The sequence below is a fragment of the Aquarana catesbeiana genome, linkage group LG03 (assembly GCF_042186555.1).
Source record: "Aquarana catesbeiana isolate 2022-GZ linkage group LG03, ASM4218655v1, whole genome shotgun sequence".
Lineage (NCBI taxonomy): Eukaryota > Metazoa > Chordata > Amphibia > Anura > Ranidae > Aquarana > Aquarana catesbeiana.
Window position 1 is genome coordinate 304,403,740 of NC_133326.1, and position 20,665 is coordinate 304,424,404.

Sequence of the window (20,665 nt, forward strand, 5' to 3'; positions counted from 1 at the left end):
TTTGACACATTTTTTGTGAAATGGTAGGGGTACATTTGTACCCCATTACTATTTCACACAGGGGGGGCTGGAATCTGGGGGTCCCCTTGTTAAAGGGGGCTTCCAGATTCCGATAAGCCCCCCGCCCGCTTATCCCCACAACCACCGGGCAAGGGTTGAGGCTCTTGTCTCCATCAACATGGGGACATCCTCCCCATATTGAGGGCATGTGGCCTGGCACGGTTCAGGAGGGGGGCGCTCTCTCGTCCCCCCCTCTTTTCCTGCCAGGTTTCGTGCTCGGATAAGGGTCCGGTATGGATTTTTAGGGGACCCCCACGCCATTTTTATTTTTTTAATTGTGGCGCGGGGTTCCCCTTAATATCCATACCAGACCTGAAGGGCCTAGTATGGAATTTGGAGGGACCCCCACACATTTTTTTTTTAAATTTTGGTTCAGGGTTCCTCTTAATATTCATTCCAGACCCAAAGGGCCTGGTAATGCACTGTGGGGGAATCGCAGGCCTTTTTTTTCAATGACTTTTATGAGTATTGCAGAGTCCCGACAATTCATTAAAGCAGCCGGTGCTACTGCTAGTACTTTTATATTACTTTTTTTTCCTTTAGAAATGTCATTTTGCTCTCGGACTGTTGTAAACATGGGAAACATGCGCCACTTTACAGGCATACTATAGACACCCCCCAGGTACGAAATTTAAAGGAATATTTAACTTTTATTGTTTCACTTTAAGCATTCTTAAAATCACTGCTCCTGAAAAAACGAACGTTTTAAAACCTTTTTTTTGCATTGATACATGTCGCCTGGGGCAGGACCCAGGTCCCCAAACACTTTTTATGACAATAGCTTGCATATTAACCTTTAAAATTAGCACTTTTGATTTCTCCCATAGACTTTTAAAGGGTGCTCTGCGGATTTCGAATTTGCCGCGAACACCCCAAACTGTTCGCTATTCGGCAAACGGGCGAACAGCCAATGTTTGAGTCGAACTCATGTTCGACCCAAACAAACAGCCCATCCCTAGTTGTAAACACTCAGATATACCCAGTGCAGTGAACAGCCTCAGATGATAAACAGAGATGAAACAAATCCTCCTACATAGGTTTTACTTGTATATCTGCAGTCTTATGCTCTCTAACACCCCTTTAAAAGTGCAGATCATGTAAAAAATCTTTCTTCAACTGTCAGCAGCACAGAGCAGAGGGTGGAAAGACTGTAGCCTGAGAGCTGATTGGGGGAAAGGAAACCCCCCCTCCACAATGCAAAAGAAATGTGTTGTGAATAAACAAACACTTCTGAGCACTTCTCCCCTTCCCTTCTGATACAAATGTATCTTATGTGTCAGGAAAACTTCTCATGACTCATGCTGATAACAGAGGAATGAAGCACCGAAGAGAAACAACACTTATGCCGCGTACACACAGCCGGACTTGCCAACGGGCTAAACTCCGTCGGCATTTCCGACGGAAAGATTTAGAACATGTTCTATATCTGAGTCTATCGGAAATGCTGACAGAAAAAGTCCGGTGGGGCATATACACGGTCGGAATGTCCGACCTAAAGCTCCCATCGGACCTTTTCTGTCGGGAAGTCCGGCCGTGTGTACCCGGCTTTAGAGCTTTGGAGAGAGATAAGTAAACACTACAGATATATATGCTTAGTTCAAGTTCTGTGACTCAGGTTTACAACCACTGATTTTCCTTTTGATTGCAGAGCTTTGTCCTCTTTTCTCTCCTGCTTAGAAAGCAATAAAAAGATCAATATGACAAGCAGATGTACTAATAAAGAAAATTCTAAATTTGTTAAATGTCCCAATCCACAAAGCATAACTTTTGAAAAATATTTAGAAATTTCAGCTTACCTTTTGTTGATGCTCTTAATTGGAAATTCAAGCAGTGTAAAATCCTACTAGTTCTCTTTGCTTGTGAGGTGACTGGGAAGGTGTGTTTGCTATAACCTGTCTGTATTGAGCACGGATTTCATCAGTTCTAAACTAGATTTGAAACTTACTTACAAAACTAACAAAAGCTTAAACATTTAGAAACATTGGATGTTAATGAGGATCAGTCCCAGACTTTCCATTGGGACAGAACACAGTGGTTTTCTTGAGAAATGCACACAGTCAGCCACGGCACAATGTTCTAAGAGGCAGCTAAAAGGTAAGAAATATATTTTTTAATTTTAGATATGCTTTGTAAATGGGAACAACTAACACAGAAATAGTGGGGTTTTCTCACATTTAACTGCAAATGTGGAAATACTCTTTAAAAGGTTACATTAAGGTCAAGGGTTAGGTTTAAGAAAAGGTTCAAGTTAAGGGATAAGTTTAGGGAAACAGACAGCTGTAGGGACCCTGGCAATAGCAGAAGTGTCTTTATTCTAAATTTAGTACTACTGAGCAGTAGTCGACATACAGTGGGGGCGGAAAGTATTCAGACCCCCTTAAATTTTTCACTCTGTTATAATGCAGCCATTTGCTAAAATCATTTAAGTTCATTTTTTTTCCTCATTAATGTACACACAGCACCCCATATTGACAGAAAAACACAGAATTGTTGACATTTTTGCAGATTTATTAAAAAAGAAAAACTGAAATATCACATGGTCCTAAGTATTCAGACCCTTTGCTCAGTATTTAGTAGAAGCACCTTTTTGATCTAATACAGCCATGAGTCTTTTTGGGAAAGATGCAACAAGTTTTTCAAACCTGGATTTGGGGATCCTCTGCCATTCCTCCTTGCAGATCCTCTCCAGTTCTGTCAGGTTGGATGGTAAACGTTGGTGGACAGCCATTTTTAGGTCTCTCCAGAGATGCTCAATTGGTTTTAAGTCAGGGCTCTGGCTGGGGCCATTCAAGAACAGTCACGGAGTTGTTGTGAAGCCACTCCTTCATTATTTTAGCTGTGTGCTTAGGGTCATTGTCTTGTTGGAAGGTAAACCTCAGGCCCAGTCTGAGGTCCTGAGCACTCTGGAGAAGGTTTTTGTCCAGGATATCCCTGTACTTGGCCGCATTCATATTTCCCTCAATTGCAACCAGTAGTCCTGTCCCTGCAGCTGAAAAACACCCCCACAGCATGAAACTGCCACCACCGTGCTTCACTGTTGGGACTGTATTGGACAGGTGATGAGCAGTGCCTGGTTTTCTCCACACATACTGCTTAGAATTAAGGCCAAAGTTCTATCTTGGTCTCATCAGACCAGAGAATCTTATTTTTCACCATCTTGGAGTCCTTCAGGTGTTTTTTAGCAAACTCCATGCAGGCTTTCATGTGTCTTGCACTGAGGAGAGGCTTCCGTCGGGCCACTCTGCCATAAATCACCGACTGGTGGAGGGCTGCAGTGATGGTTGACTTTCTACAATTTTCTCCCATCTCCTGACTGCATCTCTGGAGCTCAACCACAGTGATCTTTGGGTTCTTCTTTACTTATGTCACCAAGGCTCTTCTTCCCCGATAGCTCAGTTTGGCTGTGCAGCCAGCTCTAGGAAGGGTTCTGGTCATCTCAAACGCCTTCCATTTAAGGATTATGGAGGCCACTGTGCTCTTAGGAACCATAAGTGCAGCAGAAATTTTTTGTAACCTTGGCCAGATCTGTGCCTTGCCACAATTCTGTCTCTGAGCTCTTCAGGCAGTTCCTTTGACCTCATGATTCTCATTTGCTCTGACATGCACTGTAAGCTGTAAGGTGTGTAGCTTTCCTAATCAAGTCAAATCAGTATAATAAATCAGTATAATCAAACACAGCTGGACTCAAATGAAGGTGTAGAACCATCTCAAGGATGATCAGAAGAAATGGACAGCACCCGAGTTAAATATATGAGTGTCACAGCAAAGGGTCTGAATACTTAGGACCATGTGATATATCAGTTTTTCTTTTTTAATAAATCTGCAAAAATGTCAACAATTCTGTGTTTTTCTGTTAATATGTGGTGCTGTGTGTACATTAATGAGGAAAAAAATTAACTTAAATGATTTTAGCAAATGGCTGCAATATAACAAAGAGTGAAAAATTTAAGGGGGTCTGAATACTTTCCGTCCCCACTGTATATTCGTGATAATGATTCGTAGTTTGGAAAGTCGTTTGTTTATTGAATCTATTAACACACACAATGACAATATCTCTTCTCCTATGCTCAAATACAATACAACACCCTTCTCACTCAGTTCTCAGGAATGCACTTTGCCAGTAATCCAACTTCCAGCACAAAATTAATCAGCTGATTGGACTGTAAGATTTACTTTGAGTTGACCTTTTGTTTCATTAGATCTTTAACGATTACCGAATCATGTCGAATTCATTCGTTATTTTCACTATAATTTCTTTCGTATTAGTTGAAATTCGTTATTTTTTTTATTCGGACATTCGGATGCATCCGAATTATGCAAAATTTGGCCGAATTTCGTTTAGTTACAAAACAGATTGCACATATCTAGTCGCTGTGGATCTGAGGGGGAAGATCTGAAATGAGGGGAAGCTCTGCTGATTTTATCATCCAATCATATGCAAGCTAAAATGCTGTTTTTTTATTTCCCTTGCATGTCCCCCTCAGACCTACAGCGACTGCACTTCCAAATGCACTTTCAGTGCACTTTCAAGTGCACTTGCGGGGCACTTGTAGTGCAAAGTGGATTTTCCTTTAGTAAATAACCCCCTGTGTATTACTGGATTTTAAACAGTATAGACACTTATTTTTAATGTTTTACATAGCTATACCTGCAAAAGGAGCCAGCCTGATAAAATCAAGTAGGACTTCATTTTATGACTAAAGTTCCACTTTAAGGTCTGTTTTTTTTAAACGGAACAAGTCTGCATTTTTGTTCCATTTAAAAAATGGAAGCAGACAAAAATGGATGTAAATGGAACAGAGCTAAACAGAAGATGGATGTTAAATGATGTAAACTGAATCTGTTTTTTAAGTCATAAGTCAACATATGACGCCCGTGTAAAAGGGGCCTTACTCTCCAATAAGACACAGAATCTAAAACAATTTTACTTCAGAGAAATGCCATACAGAGGATGTTTTTACAGTCTTTTTAAAAGTGTAAGGCTGAGTTCACACTGGCATTAAGAGCAGGAGTTTGAGAGGTGTTTGAGAGGCGTTAAAAAGGCCCCTCAAACGCCTATGCACAACATATAATAGACAGCACATAATGCTGTTCACACTAAGCGTTAGGGTTGCGTCACTTCGAAATTGAAGCCTATCATTCAAGTCTATGGTAATGCCTCGCAAATGCTCTGGCAGGCAGTTGCGGAGCGTTTGCGAGGCGCTAAGATTCGTTCATTTGCTGCAATGGAATAGGCAATTGTGGAGCCGTTTTAACGCTTGTCAAACACTTCAAAACTGCCTTTACAGTGTTTGGGGAGTATTTTTAACTCCTGATTAATGCTTGTAAAACGCCTGTCTAATGCCCGAACTAAAGCTCATTGACGCCTGTCTGACACCCATACTAACGCCATACAAATGCTATAGGAGCATTTGTTGAACATTAGAAATGTAGGCAAGTGAGAACAAGCCCTAAGAAGATTTGGAGGTTGATTTACTAAAGACAAATATACTGTGCATTGCAAGTGCACTTGCTCTAGATCTGAGGAGAAGCTCTGAAATAAGGGCAAGCTCTGCTGACTTCTATCATCCAATTATGTGTAAGGAAAAATGCTGTTTTTTTTATTTTTTTTTGCATATGATTGAATATTCATTGCAAAGTGAAGCTTTACCTCATTTACTAAGCTCTGGAGCAAGTGCTGTTGCGGTATATTTTCCTTCAGTAAATCAACCCCAAAGACTTTCCTAAGCCCTGTGTCTGTGAAGAGCTAACACTTACTGAAGAAAAAAGGAGAGTGTAGCTATTATTTATTATTTTATTTACGTATTCTAGCTAGAACTGAACTACCGCAAAACAGTAGGTATGAACAGAGGAAGATACTAAATCACATAATGTAAACAACAACTACAAGATGTTAACATACATAGGAACAATAGTAACTTGATACAGTTCAATGCACTACAAAAAAAAAAAAAAAAAACATATAGGCGGGAGAGAACAGATGCAATTAGAAATAGATGAGCATCCTCAGACACAGGCAGTTTGCATCCAGGGCCGTACCTATGTCCCTAACATCTAACTGCTCGATGTGAGGATACACGTGAACACTTGCAGATAGCCATGGTGCCTGTCAGCCTGTCATTGATTTGTAAGGGCTTCCTGGCCATGGCTGATCACACACAAGGCGGCCCTAATGAGCTATGTGAATGAGGCCTAAGAATTAGAACTCTTTACCACCTCAATACAGGGCACTTTCACCCCCTTCCTGACCAGGCCATTTTTCAGCGCTGTCGCACTTTGAATGACAATTGCACGGTCATGTTACACTGCACCCTAATGAAATTTTTTTCATTTTTTTCCCCACAAATAGAGCTTTCTTTTGGTGGTATTTGATCACCTCTGTGTTTTTTATTTATTGCGCTATAAACAAAAGAAGAGGGACAATTTTGAAAAAACACAATATTTTTTACTTTTTGCTATAATAAATATCCATTTTTTTTTTTTTAACAAATTTTTTCCTCAGTTTAGGCTGATATGTATTTTTCTACATATTTTTGGTAAAAAAAATTGCGATAAACGTACATTGATTGGTTTGCGCAAAAGTTATAGCGTCTACAAAATAGGGGATAGATTTATAGCATTTTTATTTATTTATTTATTTATTTATTTATTTATTTATTTATTTATTACTAGTAATGGCGGCGATCTGTGATTTTTATTGTGACTGCGATATTGCAGCGGACATATCGGACACTTTTGACATATTTTTGGGACCATTCACATTTATACAGCGATCCGGGCTATAAAAATGCATTGATTACTGTGTAAATGTGACTGGCAGGGAAGGGGTTAACACTAGGGGGCGATCGAGGGGTTAATGTATGACCTAGGCAGGTGATTCTAACTGTGGGGGGAGGGGACTCACTAGGGGAGGAGACCGATCGGTGTCCCTATGTACAAGGGACACACCATCGGTCTGCTCTCCTCTGACAGGACGTGGATCTGTGTGTTTACATACACAGATCCACGGTCCTGCTCTGTTACCTGGCAATCGCGGGTGCCCGGCGGACATCGCGGCCGCCGGGCACGCGCACCGGTTCCCAATCGACGCAGCGGGCACGTGCGTGCGCCGGCGGCGGCGCACCGCGCCCCCTAATGGCTCGGGAGGGCAATCACATCATATGACGTCCGCCCAGAACAAGAGCTGCCTCGTCCCGCCGTCATATGACGGTGGGCGGAGGCTTAGTGGTTAATGAATAAGAATGAGCACAGTGGAAACTGGATTTAAGTTAGACAATTGACTAAACCACTTCCAGAAGATTTGGCTGCTTAATGACCAGACCATTTTTTGTGATACAGCACTGCGTTGCTTTAACTGACAATTGCGTGGTCCTGCGACGCTGTACCCAAACAAAATTGACATCCTTTTTTCCCACAAATAGAGCTTTCTTTTGGTGGTATTAGATCATCTCTGTGGTTTTTATTTTTTGTGCTATAAACAAAAAAAGAGCGACAATTTTGAAAAAACACAATATATTCTACTTTTTGCTATAATAAATATCCCCAATTTTTTTTTAAACAAAGCTAATTTGTATGTATTCTTCTACATATTTTTGGTAATAAAAATTGCAATAAGTATATATTGATTGGTTTGCGCAAAAGTTATAGCGTCTACAAACTATGGGAAAGATTTATGGCATTTTTATTATTATTATTTTCTTTTACTAGTAATGGCAGTGATCTGAGATTTTTATCGGGATTGCGACATTATGGAGGACAGATCGAACACTTTTGACACATTTTTGGGACCACTGATAGCAATCAGTGCTATAAAAATGCACTGATTACTGTGTAAATGTCACTGGCAGGGAAGGGGTTACCTCTAACTGTAACTGTAGGGGCACGGAACTGACTATAGGAGGTGACAGATAGTTGTTCCTAGCTAGTAGGAGCAAACAATCTCTCTCTCCTCTCCTCACAGAACAGGGATTTGTGTGTTTACACACACAGGTCCCTGTTTTGGCTCTCCTGCCCACGATCGCGCGTGGCGTATGGCCACGCACATTGGCTCCCCCACAGTGCAGCGGGCGCGACTGCTATCCCCGCTTAAAGGGCCGGTGTACAGCTATGACGTCTCGTGGAAACGTGCCAACCTGCCGCAGTATAATGACGACAGCTGGTCAGCAAGCGGTAATAGATATCTGCTTAAAGAAAACTGCTTATAAAACATATTAGCCGTTTTAATGTAACCTTTGCGAACATAAGCTTTTACCTTTTCTGTCTGAGTACTTTGACAGCCGTCATCTGAGATGCAGGTAATTTTTAATGCTGCTTTGTTTACATTCAGCCTGCCTGAGGTTTCTCTGTCCACACCATCTATTCTATGTGGCTCCTGACATCCACATGTGGTAGGCAGAATACATATTCATGAAAATTCAATTAAAGGAGAAGTATAGTCAAAGCTCGTTTGGCTGTACTTCTCCTGTGCATCATAGAAGTGCAGTTCATTCTGCACTTATGTGACCTGTTTTCAGCTGACACCGGTCTAGACTGTGGAAAGATTGCGCCCATATGGTCAGGACCCACTCAGGAGCCTGGACTGACACCTGGCTCAGCCTCTCAATTGCACTGCTGGGAGACTGAGCCAGCAGCTCCCTCCCCTTCCTAGCCCGAAGCTCCAGTGAGTGCAGGAGGGGCAGAGCAGAGAACGGTGATTGACAGTGACCGCTCTCTGCCCAGAGTGGTGGGGAGTACTGAGCAATCAAAGGTGTTTGATCACTCAGTTCTCAGCCTTAGAGCCGGTGGGGGACAGATACAGCATCGGATCGATGCTCCATCCACCTAGGTAAGTATAATTTAAACAAAAAAATACCAAAATTCTCTTTAAATAGAATTATGCACAGGCATTGGATTGTTTCATCCCCTGTCAATCCATTCTATTTTTTTTTTTTTTTTTGTGGGACACAGATGGGGCTATAAAAAAACAAACAGAGGTATTACCCTTTCTGCTGTATCCAAACAGAAATAAAAGGTTTTGCCAGGAGTTGGGCTTTAAAGTTAAAAGCACAAACAATATACAATCTGTACAACAAATGAAATCTACACAGAAGTAGATAAAAAGGCAAAAAAGCAAATATACAAGAAATGAAATAAAAGATGGTAATTTTTCACAAATGTAATGTGAAAGATCAAAAAAGGAGAATAAGGTGAAAAGTTAAGAATGAAAATATATCAACATCAACCACTGAGGATCTCAAAAAAAATGAATAGGGGATTTATTGATCAAAATGGAACAAATAACTGGAGATTTACCATAACACCGAATAGTAATAGATGGTATGTACTTTTAAGTAACTGGAGTGAAGCATAAATCTCTGTAGGTTAAAAAGACACTAAAAGTGATTTGTGAGGGAGGATACATTAATCATCATTGCAGGAGATAATGGTTGTATTTCCACATACTCATTTTTCATAATGACTGTGGTATTTAAAAAACATCTACTAAAGAAAGACACATGATTAATATGGCTAAATATCATAATAATACTGACACCTTTTAAATTAAATAGCCTCAAATATAGTGATAAGTGTGCATAAGAAATATTTGCCCTAATTGATTAAGCCCTGTTTATCGTTCAAACTCCTGGGTTTAGGAAAGGGCTTACAGGTGTCATCTGGAACGTCTTTAATCCATTTTTTTCAAATTCAAAAGAAGTATTCAAAGTTGCATGTGTTACTGAGAAAGCTTATTTTTTTCTCCCCTCATTCCACCAATAGAAGCATACTTTTAATGTGTTTATCAGCTCCAGGTCCAAATGTGAATGCTGCATGTTTGAGGTTTGCAGACCCAGCAAAATAAAACAGGAATTCGCCAGCTCATTGCAGGGGTGTATTCTTGCAGGATTTCAAATATTCAGCTATCCCAGGTGAGTGAGTGATGTACCTTACATCTCAAGAAAGCATCAAAACCAGGGGCATTGCTAGGTCTACAAAAGATCTGGGGCTAGAGCCCATAGCAGCGAAGTAACGAAAGTCATACGCTTGGGCGGGCATACACATGTATATAATATAATTTGTGTGTGTGTGTGTGTATATATATATATATATATATATATATATATATATATATATATATATATATATATATATATATAAAAAAGACAGTGTATATGGGCGCCCACACCACCAAGCACTTGAGGGCACAGGTAAAAATAAACAAAATCAATAAAATATAAATAAAAATGTAATCAGTCTGTGGGCTGCTGTTTAAAAAAAAACCTTCAAAGATCCTCAAGCAATATATCTGACAAACAAGAACAGCGCTGCTACATCTTCTCTAAATTGATGTTACATGCAAATAATTGCAGTTCTGGTGATAAATAAATAAACAGTTCCACAAGGAGGATCAAAGGAATGGTTCTCCGCTGTGCAATAGACTCTCCGGCACCTGCTCTCACTCTGTGTACAAATCCCACTCCTTATGAAGTGTACACTTACCAGACCTTGGCAAGTGAAGAGCCCGAATGGATAGTCTCATCAATCCTCCTCGTGGGCTGTTAGTAGCGCTGCTGGATGATTCTGGGTTAGGTGTATCTGGACATCAGGGAATGATTGGCTCGTCACGCTGATCATTCCATCTGTAGTATCCAACGCCCGATTGTCCTCACACAGAGATCACAAAGATGGTGCTGTGATCTCATAAAACAGATTGCAGGTCCATAGAGTGATTCCCGAAAAGTAAATTAACGGGTACGAAACTTTTAAAATCACATATGCTATAAGCAAAACTTGGATTACAACTGATAGGGTATTAGCTATGCTCTCTCTTATTCCAAATGATAGCTGATTGAAACCCCCTCTGTCTCTCCGGCAGCCTAGTTGACCTTAATTAAACACTGTGTGCTCAATTCCTGGCATATTTCATCAAACTGACTTCATAGTTACATAGTTACATAGCTAGTCAGATTGAAAAAAGACATCCATCTAGTTCAACCATAAAAAAAATTAAAATAAAAATTAAAAATATCATACAATCCCATATACCCAATCCTATACTCACAGTTGATCCAGAGGAAGGCAAAAAAACCCCCCAGAAAAGCAGGATCCAATTTGCTTGGAATTTCTTCCTGATCCCAGAGAGGCAATTCGATTTTTCCTGGATCAACTTTACCTATAAATGTTAATACCCAGTTATATTATGTACATTTAGGAAAGAATCCAGGCCTTTCTTAAAGCAATCTACTGAGTTGGCCAGAACCACCTCTGGAGGGAGTCTATTCCACATTTTCACAGCTCTTACTGTTAAGAAACCTTTCCATATTTGGAGATGAAATCTCTTTTCCTCTAGATGTAAAGAGTTCCCCCTTGTCCTCAGTGTTGACCGTAAAGTAAATAACTCAACACAAAGTTTACTATATGGACCCCCTTAATCTCCTCTTCTCAAGAGTGAAAAAAATTCAGTTCCTCTAATCTTTCCTCATAGCTGAGCTCCTCCATGCCTCTTATCAGTTTGATTGCCCTTCTCTGCACTTTCTCCAGTTACCCGATATCCCTTTTGAGAACTGTTGCCCAAAACTGAACTGCATATTGCAGATGAGGTCTTACTAATGATTTGTACAGGGGCAAAATGATATCTCTCTCTCTGGAGTCCATACCTTTCTTAATACAAGAAAGGACTTTGCTCTCTTTGGAAACTACAGCTTGGCATTGTATGCAATTATTGAGCTTATGATCTACCAAAACCCGCCAGATCCTTTTCCACCATTGATTCCCCCAGTTGTACACCCCCTAGTATGTATGATGCATGCATATTCTTAGCCCTAGTATGTATGATGCATGCATATTCTTAGCCCCCAAGTGCATAACTTTACATTTATCAATATTAAGCCTTATTTGCCACATAGTCGCCCAATTAGACAGTGCATTGAGGTCGGCTTGTAAATTGGAGACATCCTGTAAGGACGTTATTCCACTGCATAGCTTATCTGCAAAGACAGAAATGTTACTTTTAATCCCAGACCCAATATCATTTATAAACATATTAAAAAGTAAAGGTCCCAGCACTGAACCTTGGGTACACCACTGATAACCTTAGACCATTCAGAGTAAGAATCATTAGCCACTACTCTCTGAATTCTATCTTTTAGAAAGTTTTCTATCCATTTACAAACTGATATTTCCAAGCCTGTAGACTTTACCTTATACATGAGCCATGTGTGGGGAACTGTGTCAAACGCTTTTGCAAAATCCAAGTATACCACGTCCACCGCCACCCCTCTGTCCAAGGTATTATCTCCTCATAAAAAGAAATCAGGTTTGTTTGACAACTTCTGTCTTTCTTGAATCCATGCTGTCTGTTGCTTAAAATATTTTTTCCAGCAAGAACTAGTCTTTTATTAAACTCTCCAGTATCTTCCCAACTATAGAAGTTAAACTAACAGGTCTATAGTTACTTGGTAAAGACTTTGTTCTCTTTTTAAATATAGACACCCCATTGGCCCTACGCCAATCCAGTGATACTATTCCCGTCATTAATGAGTCCCTAAAAATTAGATACAATGGCTTTGAAATTACAGAGCTCAATTCTTTTAGGAACCGTGGGTGTATGCTATCTGGTCCAGGTGCTTTATCCACCTTTAATCTGTCTAAATATTTCCGGACCATATCCCTTTTGAGTCATTGTGGATCATTTGGGGCTGTGTCACTACCACCCCCATTATGAACATGATAGAGACACACAGCCAGATATTGTTCCTTAAATAAACTTCCTTTCAGGTGAGTTAACCCCTCCCTTTCGGTCTAACAAATGAGTGATACAGACATAATCATTATGACTACTTAATTTCCACAATGGCTTTGAGGAGCAGCATACCTTATTATCAGGGGATCGTTCACAACCAAATTGTTTACAGATTATATGTGAACAGTATTTTAACCTCTATCAGAAATAGTGAAAAAATAGTAGCGCTAAAAACGAAATATTAAAGTGAAATATATATATATATATATATATATATATATATTAAAAAATATGCATTCATAAATATTAACCACCCTGTGACAAGTGTGAAAACAAGGCAATGGATTACTTATGAAAAAACTGTCCACAAACTAATCCTTCCAATGTTAATAACTTTGTATAGTGTCTTCTTATTTCTTCCACCACACCAGTATGTGCAAGTGATTCCGCTCCCTTCAGAAAACTCACTCACCAACTTCAAATGCCTTACACTCTCGTGCTTGGCTTAAAGGCTTTCAACCACACAAAAAGGGTTAAGTGAGCTCCACTATCCAGCCGTGAACATCAATCAGGATCTTGATCAGTTATGAAGCAATAGCTGCTGCTTTCTCCATGTTCTTTCCACTCTGAATCCTGATTGGGAGGGTCAGGCTCGTTATAACCACCTGGCGAAATCTTAGTGTCTTAGTGCCCTCCAATCTAATATATCTCGGATGTTATCTTCTGGATATGTGCCAATACACATATACATATCAGCCCTCAAATTTTCCACTCGCCTACTCGCATTTTGCGAGTGGAAAATGAGGGCTTGAGAGCTGGGCTGCCTGCCTGGGAGAGGACCGCTGGCGGAGTTGATCAGGAGCTTTTCTCCCAGTGATCGCCCCAGAGGAAGAGGAGAGCCGCTGGATAGCATGCTGTTACCGGCGCTTACATTATATTTGTCTCCACTCTGCTCAACACAGCCCTGCCTCCTCCTGACCTACGCCTGTGATAGACAGAACGCTGGTCCAGTGCTGGGATGCATTCTATCTTTCACAGGCATGGGTCAGGAGGAGGCAGGGCTGTGTAGAGCAGAGCGGAGACAATTATAATGTAAGCGCCTGTAACAGTGTCCCGCGGCTCTCCTCTTCCTCCAGCCATGCATTCCTCAGCCCAGGATAGGCTGCAATGGGCACAGTGAGGCTGCAATGGACACAGACTGCATTGGGCACAGTAAGGCTGATATGGGCACAGTGTGGTTGCAATGGGCACAGTGTGGCTGAAATGGGCATGGTGAGACTTCAATGGGCACAGTGAGACTGCAATGGGCACGGTGAGACTGCAATGGGCACAGTGAGACTGCAATGGGCACAGTGTGGTTGCAATGGGCACAGTGTGGTTGCAATGGGCACAGTGTGGCTGCAATGGGCACAGTGAGACTGCGATGGGCACAGTGAGGCTGATATGGGCACAGTGTGGTTGCAATGGACACAGTGAGGTTGCAATGGGCACAGTGAGGCTGCAATTGGCACAGTGAGACTGCAATGGGCACAGTGAGACTGCAATGGGCACAGTGAGGCTGATATGGGCACAGTGAGGCTGATATGGGCACAGTGAGGCTGATATGGGCACAGTGTGGCTACAATGGGTACAGTGTGGCTGCAATGGGTACAGTAAGGCTGCAATGGGCACAGTGAGGCTGCAATGGGCACGGTGTGGCTGCAACGGGCACAGTGTGGCTGCAAAGGGCACAGTGTGGCTGCAATGGGCACATTGAGGCTGCAACGGCACAGTGTGGCTACAACGGGCACAGTGTGGTTGCAATGGGCACAGTGAGGCTGCAATGGGCACAGTGTGGCTGCAATGGGCACAGTGTGGCTGCAATGGTGGGGACAGTGTGGCTGCAATTGTGGGCACAGTGTGGCTGCAATGGTGGGCACAGTGAGGCTGCAATAGTGGGCACAGTGAGGCTGTAATAGTGGGCACAGTGTGTCTGCAAAGGTGGGCACAGGTGAGGCTGCATTGATGAGCACAGGTGAGGCTGCATTGAGGGGCACAGGTGAGGCTGCATTGAGGGGCACAGGTGAGGCTGCACTGATAAAGTTGTTAATATTTATTTCTGTAACTTACTTTTGCATAAAACATTTAAGTGTCATTTCATGAGATAACTTATGAGGGCGTGTTTAGGGGCGGGGCAGGGTAGGGATTGAGTGGGGCACTGGTGGCGAGTAACCCTTGAGGCCTGGCTAGTAGCTCAGGACTTGAAATTTTGAGACCTGTACATATAATACATATATATATATATATATATATATATATATATATACACATATATGCACATAATACTAGTCACGTGATTCAGAACTCCATCCCTCATTATAAATGTATTTAAATTAAAATTAAACTAACACAGAGCTTAAAGATAAAATACAATAAAATATTATTTATTAAAGCAGTATTTATTAGCCTAAATTGGATTTAGTGTATTCTATATAGCTATTATTATAAATTTAATAAGTGGACTGGATATTGAACAATTAATGGAATAGGAGAAACCAAAATAGTGTTATTAAGGTTCAAATATATACAAAATGTATTAAATTATTTATATCATAGGAGTAAACAAATAAATAATTAAAAATCGAAATTAGAAAATCAGATTTTAAATTCCCAGGAAATTGTCCTTAAACAGTAATTACCAAAAGATCAATATTTAAATTCAATAGCGGGGCAGGGATTTCGATAATAACGATGTTACGTTAACATTCCTAACAAAGGTCCCAGAACAATAAATTGGATGAAATCAGATAATGGTTCATTGATTTATTACTTATAGATAAATGGGAACTCATTTTATATTCAGACCCATAGTGTTAGTAATCACTTTAGGAAGCACTTAATATCTAAATCTAGGTTCATCCCCTTTGGAGATAAAGTATTCATTAGGAATATCCATTTGGTTTCCCTTTTTGATAGCCCCCTTACTCTATTTGCACCCCTCCATGCTGGAAAGGTTCTATCAACTCCCCAAAATTTTAACCCTGATGGATCCTGGTTATGACATTGTTTGAAATGTAATGACACGCTATGATGCTTAAAACCAATAATTATTTTGTTTATATGTTCTGCAATGCATATTCTCAAAATTAGTTTGGTCCGACTTACATACATTAAACCACATGGGCACACCAGGACATAGACAACATGGTCAGTATTACAGGTGATAAATTATTTAATATCAAATACTCTGTTATTAGCCATAGATTTTAATCTGTCAAGTTCCCTGACAGGGTTACTTATTTGCCGGCAGGCTTTGCACCTTCTACAGGCTAAAAAAACAGCCTTATCCCAAAAAGATTGTGGCTTTTTTGGGGTGTCAAGTGCTTTTTTCTCTACTTTATCACCCAAATTGGGGGCTTTACAGTATATAAACATGGGTTTTTCCAGTAGAGCTTTCCACGATCACCTTTTTTATGGAGGGGGGAGAGGACAGCATGGATTTCCGGGGAATCGTGCGTTCATAGGGGGACCGCCAGCTCCACCCTACCCCTATCATCATCAGAGAGGTTGGGGGGGATGGAATCCAGAAATTAACCCGTGACCCACACCCACACAAATGGAGGAAATGAGAATGGGGGAAAAGGATGCAGAGCAGGACGAAGGATCCAAAAAAAAAGGTGAGAAATGGATTAACTACAATTTGCATGGGATTGATTTAACACACAAAGAGATCAATGTACTAAACTCAGGATTAAAATGTGGAATAAAGAAACATATTAGCATATTTGATTCCTATATAGACATCCATAAATATATAAGGAAATTGAACCTTAAAAAAATATTTTCTGGGTCGGAATACCAGAGGAAGCTACAGTACAGATCTTGCCACAAATGGAATACATAGTGGTTTGAAAAAAAAAAATCTCTATTTAATCCACCTGTACCAGCCAATCAACACGTCGAAGTGTTTAAAAATTTGGTTATAAGAGATTTAGAAAACATAGTGCCTAAACAAAATGCAAATCCTAAATGTGTCCAAGATGGGATTGAACAATTAGAAAATCGGAAAGATGTGATTGTTAGACCAGCAGATAAGGGAGGGGGTATTCATAATGAATAAACAATTCTATCATACCCAATTAGCCACCATGCTGGCAGATAATGACACTTATAAAAAATTAGATAGAGACCCTACTAATCATTATAAAACTGAATTAACATCATTGGTTGAATTTGGATACCAACAAAGAGTCTTTAACAAGAAGGAGAAGAAATATCTTACCCCGAGTGTATGTATACACGTTTGCCAAAATACACAAAGATTCTATTAATCCTCCTGCTTGACCAATTGTAAATAGTATTGGGTCAGTAATGGCAAGATCGGGCCAAAATCTGGACCAATTTTTGCAGGCCAGTGTCCTTCAGACTACAGGGCACTTACACCCTCTTCCTGCCCAGACTAATTTTCAGCTTTTTAGCGCTCTCACACTTTGAATGATAATTACTCACTATGCAACACTGTACCCATATGAAATTTGTGTCCTTTTTTTCACACAAATAGAGCTTTCTTTTGGTGGTATTTAATCATTAGTGGGTTTTTTATTTTTTGTGCTATAAATAAAAAAGACCATAAATTTTGTGAAAAAAATGCCTTTTTCTTTGTTTCTGGACACTGTAACTCAGGGCTGACCACCTTGCCTGTGGCCCATCGCCGCAACAGCCGTCCTGGTGGCCGAAGCCGACAAGTTGTCACTGGGTCAGGAAACCTATGTTCGAGTCCCACACCAAGTACAGGCATTGATGAATTACAAGGGAAAACACTGGTTCACTAACAGCCGGATGATCAAATACCAGGCCATGCTGTGTGAAAATCCCTGAATCCATTTAGAGACTGTCAGCACCCTAAACCCAGCCACTCTGCTCCCCACCCCACAAGAGTCAGCCCATTGGAAAAGCCAGATGTTGAGTATTTTGATGGCAGCAGCTTTGTAAAAGATGGGGTCCGCTATGCAGGTTATGCAGTTGTCACGCAGGAAACGGTGATAGAGGCAGGATCCTTATAGCAGGGAACCTCAGCACAGAAAGTGGAGCTGATTGCACTGACCAGAGCATTACAGCTGGCTGCGGGACTAAGATTGAATGTCTATGTAGACTCTAAGTATGCCTTCCTGACCCTTCATGCTCATGGGGCCCTGTATAAGGAGAGAGGACTTGCATCTGGAGGGAAGAGCATTAAATATGAGACAGAGATACTGGAACTCTTAGAAGCAGTATGGGCCCCCTCTGAAGTGCAGTGACCCATTGCAGGGGCCATCAGAAGGGAGATTCCCGAGTGGCTAGAGGAAATAGAAAAGCAGATCAAGCAGCCAAGGATGCAGCATTCCAGCAGCCCCCACAACATTTACTCCCCCCCTGTACCCAGTACCACTCTCTGAATGGGATCCAGTTTACACAAAGGCAGAACAGGAATAGATAGAGACTGAACCTGGGAAGTACAGGGAAGATCAGTGGTATCAACTGCAGGGCGGGAGAATAGTCATGCCAGCTGCTGTAGCAACTGAACTAGTGTCCGAATTTCACAAAGGAAAATACATGGGCAAAACAGCCATTGAAAAGGCCCTAGAGAGACATTTTTATATTCCCTGGCTACCTACATTGGCACAATCTGCAGCCAGCAGATGTGTAGAATGCGCCCACAATAACCCAAGACAGGGACCTGCCACTTTTGTTTTCTTTAAAGAAGTTTTAAAGGCAGAAGGTTTTTTTTTATCTTAATGGATTCTATGCATTAAGATAGGAAAACCTTCTGTGTGTAGCAACCCCCCAGCACCCCCTAATTACTTACCTGAGCCCCATCTTTCTCCAGTGACATCCACGAGTGTCTTAGCCATCCGGAACTCTCTACCTGATTGGCTGAGACACAGCAGCGGCGCTATTATCGCCCGCGGCTGTCAATAAAAATCAGTTAGCCAATTGGGGAGAGAGAGAGGGGGCGGGGCCGGGTCAGGGCTCCCGTGTCTGAATGGACACACAGAGCTATGACTCGACTTGGGTGCCCCCATAGCAAGCTCCTTGCTGTGGGGCACTCAACAGGAGGGAGGGGCCAGAAGCAGCGAAGAGGAACGCGAGAAGAGGAGGATCCAGAATGCTCTGTGCAAAACCAACTGCACAAATGAGGTAATTATAACATGTTTGTTATTATTATTTTTTTTTTATGAGACTTTACAATCACTTTAATTCTAGCAGCAGATACATTAAAATAGGTCCACACCGGAGAGCTCTGTGGACCAGTCCTGAGAATAGCAGCGGCTTATACAAGTTGTGGGACAGTGCCCCAAAATGGATTAGGATGGCTACTCCCTCCATTGCTCTGCAAACTGGCCTTGCCCCTGGACAAAATTCTCCCTCACTGTGGTTCTGCCTCCCCCTCAGAATGTTTCACTCCCTCCAAGCAGTGGCGCCCATGAACAGTCTGCTATCTCATCCTCCATCCCATGTACAGCACAATTACTCTGAAATAGAAAGGGCAGATGTGCCCTCACTTTAGATGGTGCATCTTGACCACTGCTTTGTCCAGCAGAATCTGCTCACCTGCTACTGCCTCTTGCGCAGAACCTCTTGCGCAGAACCTTTTTTTGTATAAAGGGGATTGCCTAAATTTACTGGCAGATGTAGTAATAGGAGCAAGAAATATGTGGTGCTTTCGTGTGTGCCCTACTTCACAGCCCAAGTTTGAGATGATGTGCTGCAAACAAAGGACAGCTTTGCCTGCATCAGCAACACATGTATGCTGCAGACCAAAAATACAAAATGGGCCCCAGCAAAAAAAAAAATACCTTCCCCCCCAAAAAAACCTGATTTGTGGAGAGATGATAGGATTCTAATTTTTGCTGCTGTAGGATTTCCCTCCTCTATATGCTGCTGCTTGCTCTTCTCTCTGCACTGTGGAAGGGTTGGCAACTGCCCTGATTATAATGACATAAATCTTGACATAAATACATGCTGAATCCAGAATAAATCCTGTCTCATCACTCCCTTTTGTATTGAGGCCCAACCAAGCTGTTTACATACTGTCCTGCCTCTGTATAATATTTTTGGTTATTGTCTCTCAAATATTACATTATTTATATTCTAATTTCTATTTAAAGATAAAACACACCTTCTCTCTTTCTTTTATACCGTGGTCTAACCAAGCTGCTTGCATACTGTGTGTTACTGCAATAAAATAATCAGACTGCCTACATCCAGGATTGACCATCCACAGGTAATTACTGTATCTGATCTTCCACAGGTAATTGCTGCATGAGTGATTACATGCAATTGGCCACAAATAGTTATGGACACTGCCAGGCTCTCATTGCTTTCAATAGGGCTTCCTGCTCATGCCTATTTGCATGGATCCCCGTTGGGTCTCCAGTGGGTAATCACAAACAGTAGGTTTGTGAATAGGGCCCTAAACCAGGGGTCTCGAACTGGAGGCCCTCCAACTGTTGCGAAACTACAAGTCCCATCATGCCTCTGCCTGCGGGAGTCATGCTTGTAACTGTCAGCCTTGCAATGCCTCATGGGACTTGTAGTTTCGCAACAGCTGGAGGGCCGCCAGCTTGAGACCCCTGCCCTAAACTGTTTTCCACTAGCCAATTATGATGTTGAGAGCACTAGCTTTAAATTTGTTAAGAGTAAACTTTCGTGTCACTTTTGGATCATTTCAGGTCCCTCCCTCCTTAACTGTGTTCCCGCTACAGCCTGAGATTGTGTAAACCAGCCATTGCTACATCTACTGAGCACGCTCTAGTTTCAGTTACCTTCTAAGCTGTTCATCTCCTCCTTTTCTTTTGTGCAGCCCACATGTCTATCGAGTTACATTAATGGGTATATATAGAGAGATAAATAAAAGCCCACTCCTTC

At 41.5% G+C, this 20,665-nt stretch overlaps 1 protein-coding gene across 1 annotated transcript in view; it reads right to left on the reverse strand.

Annotated features, from left to right (window-relative positions):
• The window catches only part of LOC141133957 (uncharacterized), a 38,358-nt gene extending 19,710 nt beyond the window's left edge, over nucleotides 1-18,648 (reverse strand). Inside the window, exon 1 of the mRNA XM_073623562.1 lies at nucleotides 18,603-18,648. Within this exon, the coding sequence (XP_073479663.1) occupies nucleotides 18,603-18,648 (46 nt within the window). The remainder of the gene's footprint in view (nucleotides 1-18,602) is intronic.
• Between the last annotated feature and the right edge of the window lie 2,017 nt (nucleotides 18,649-20,665).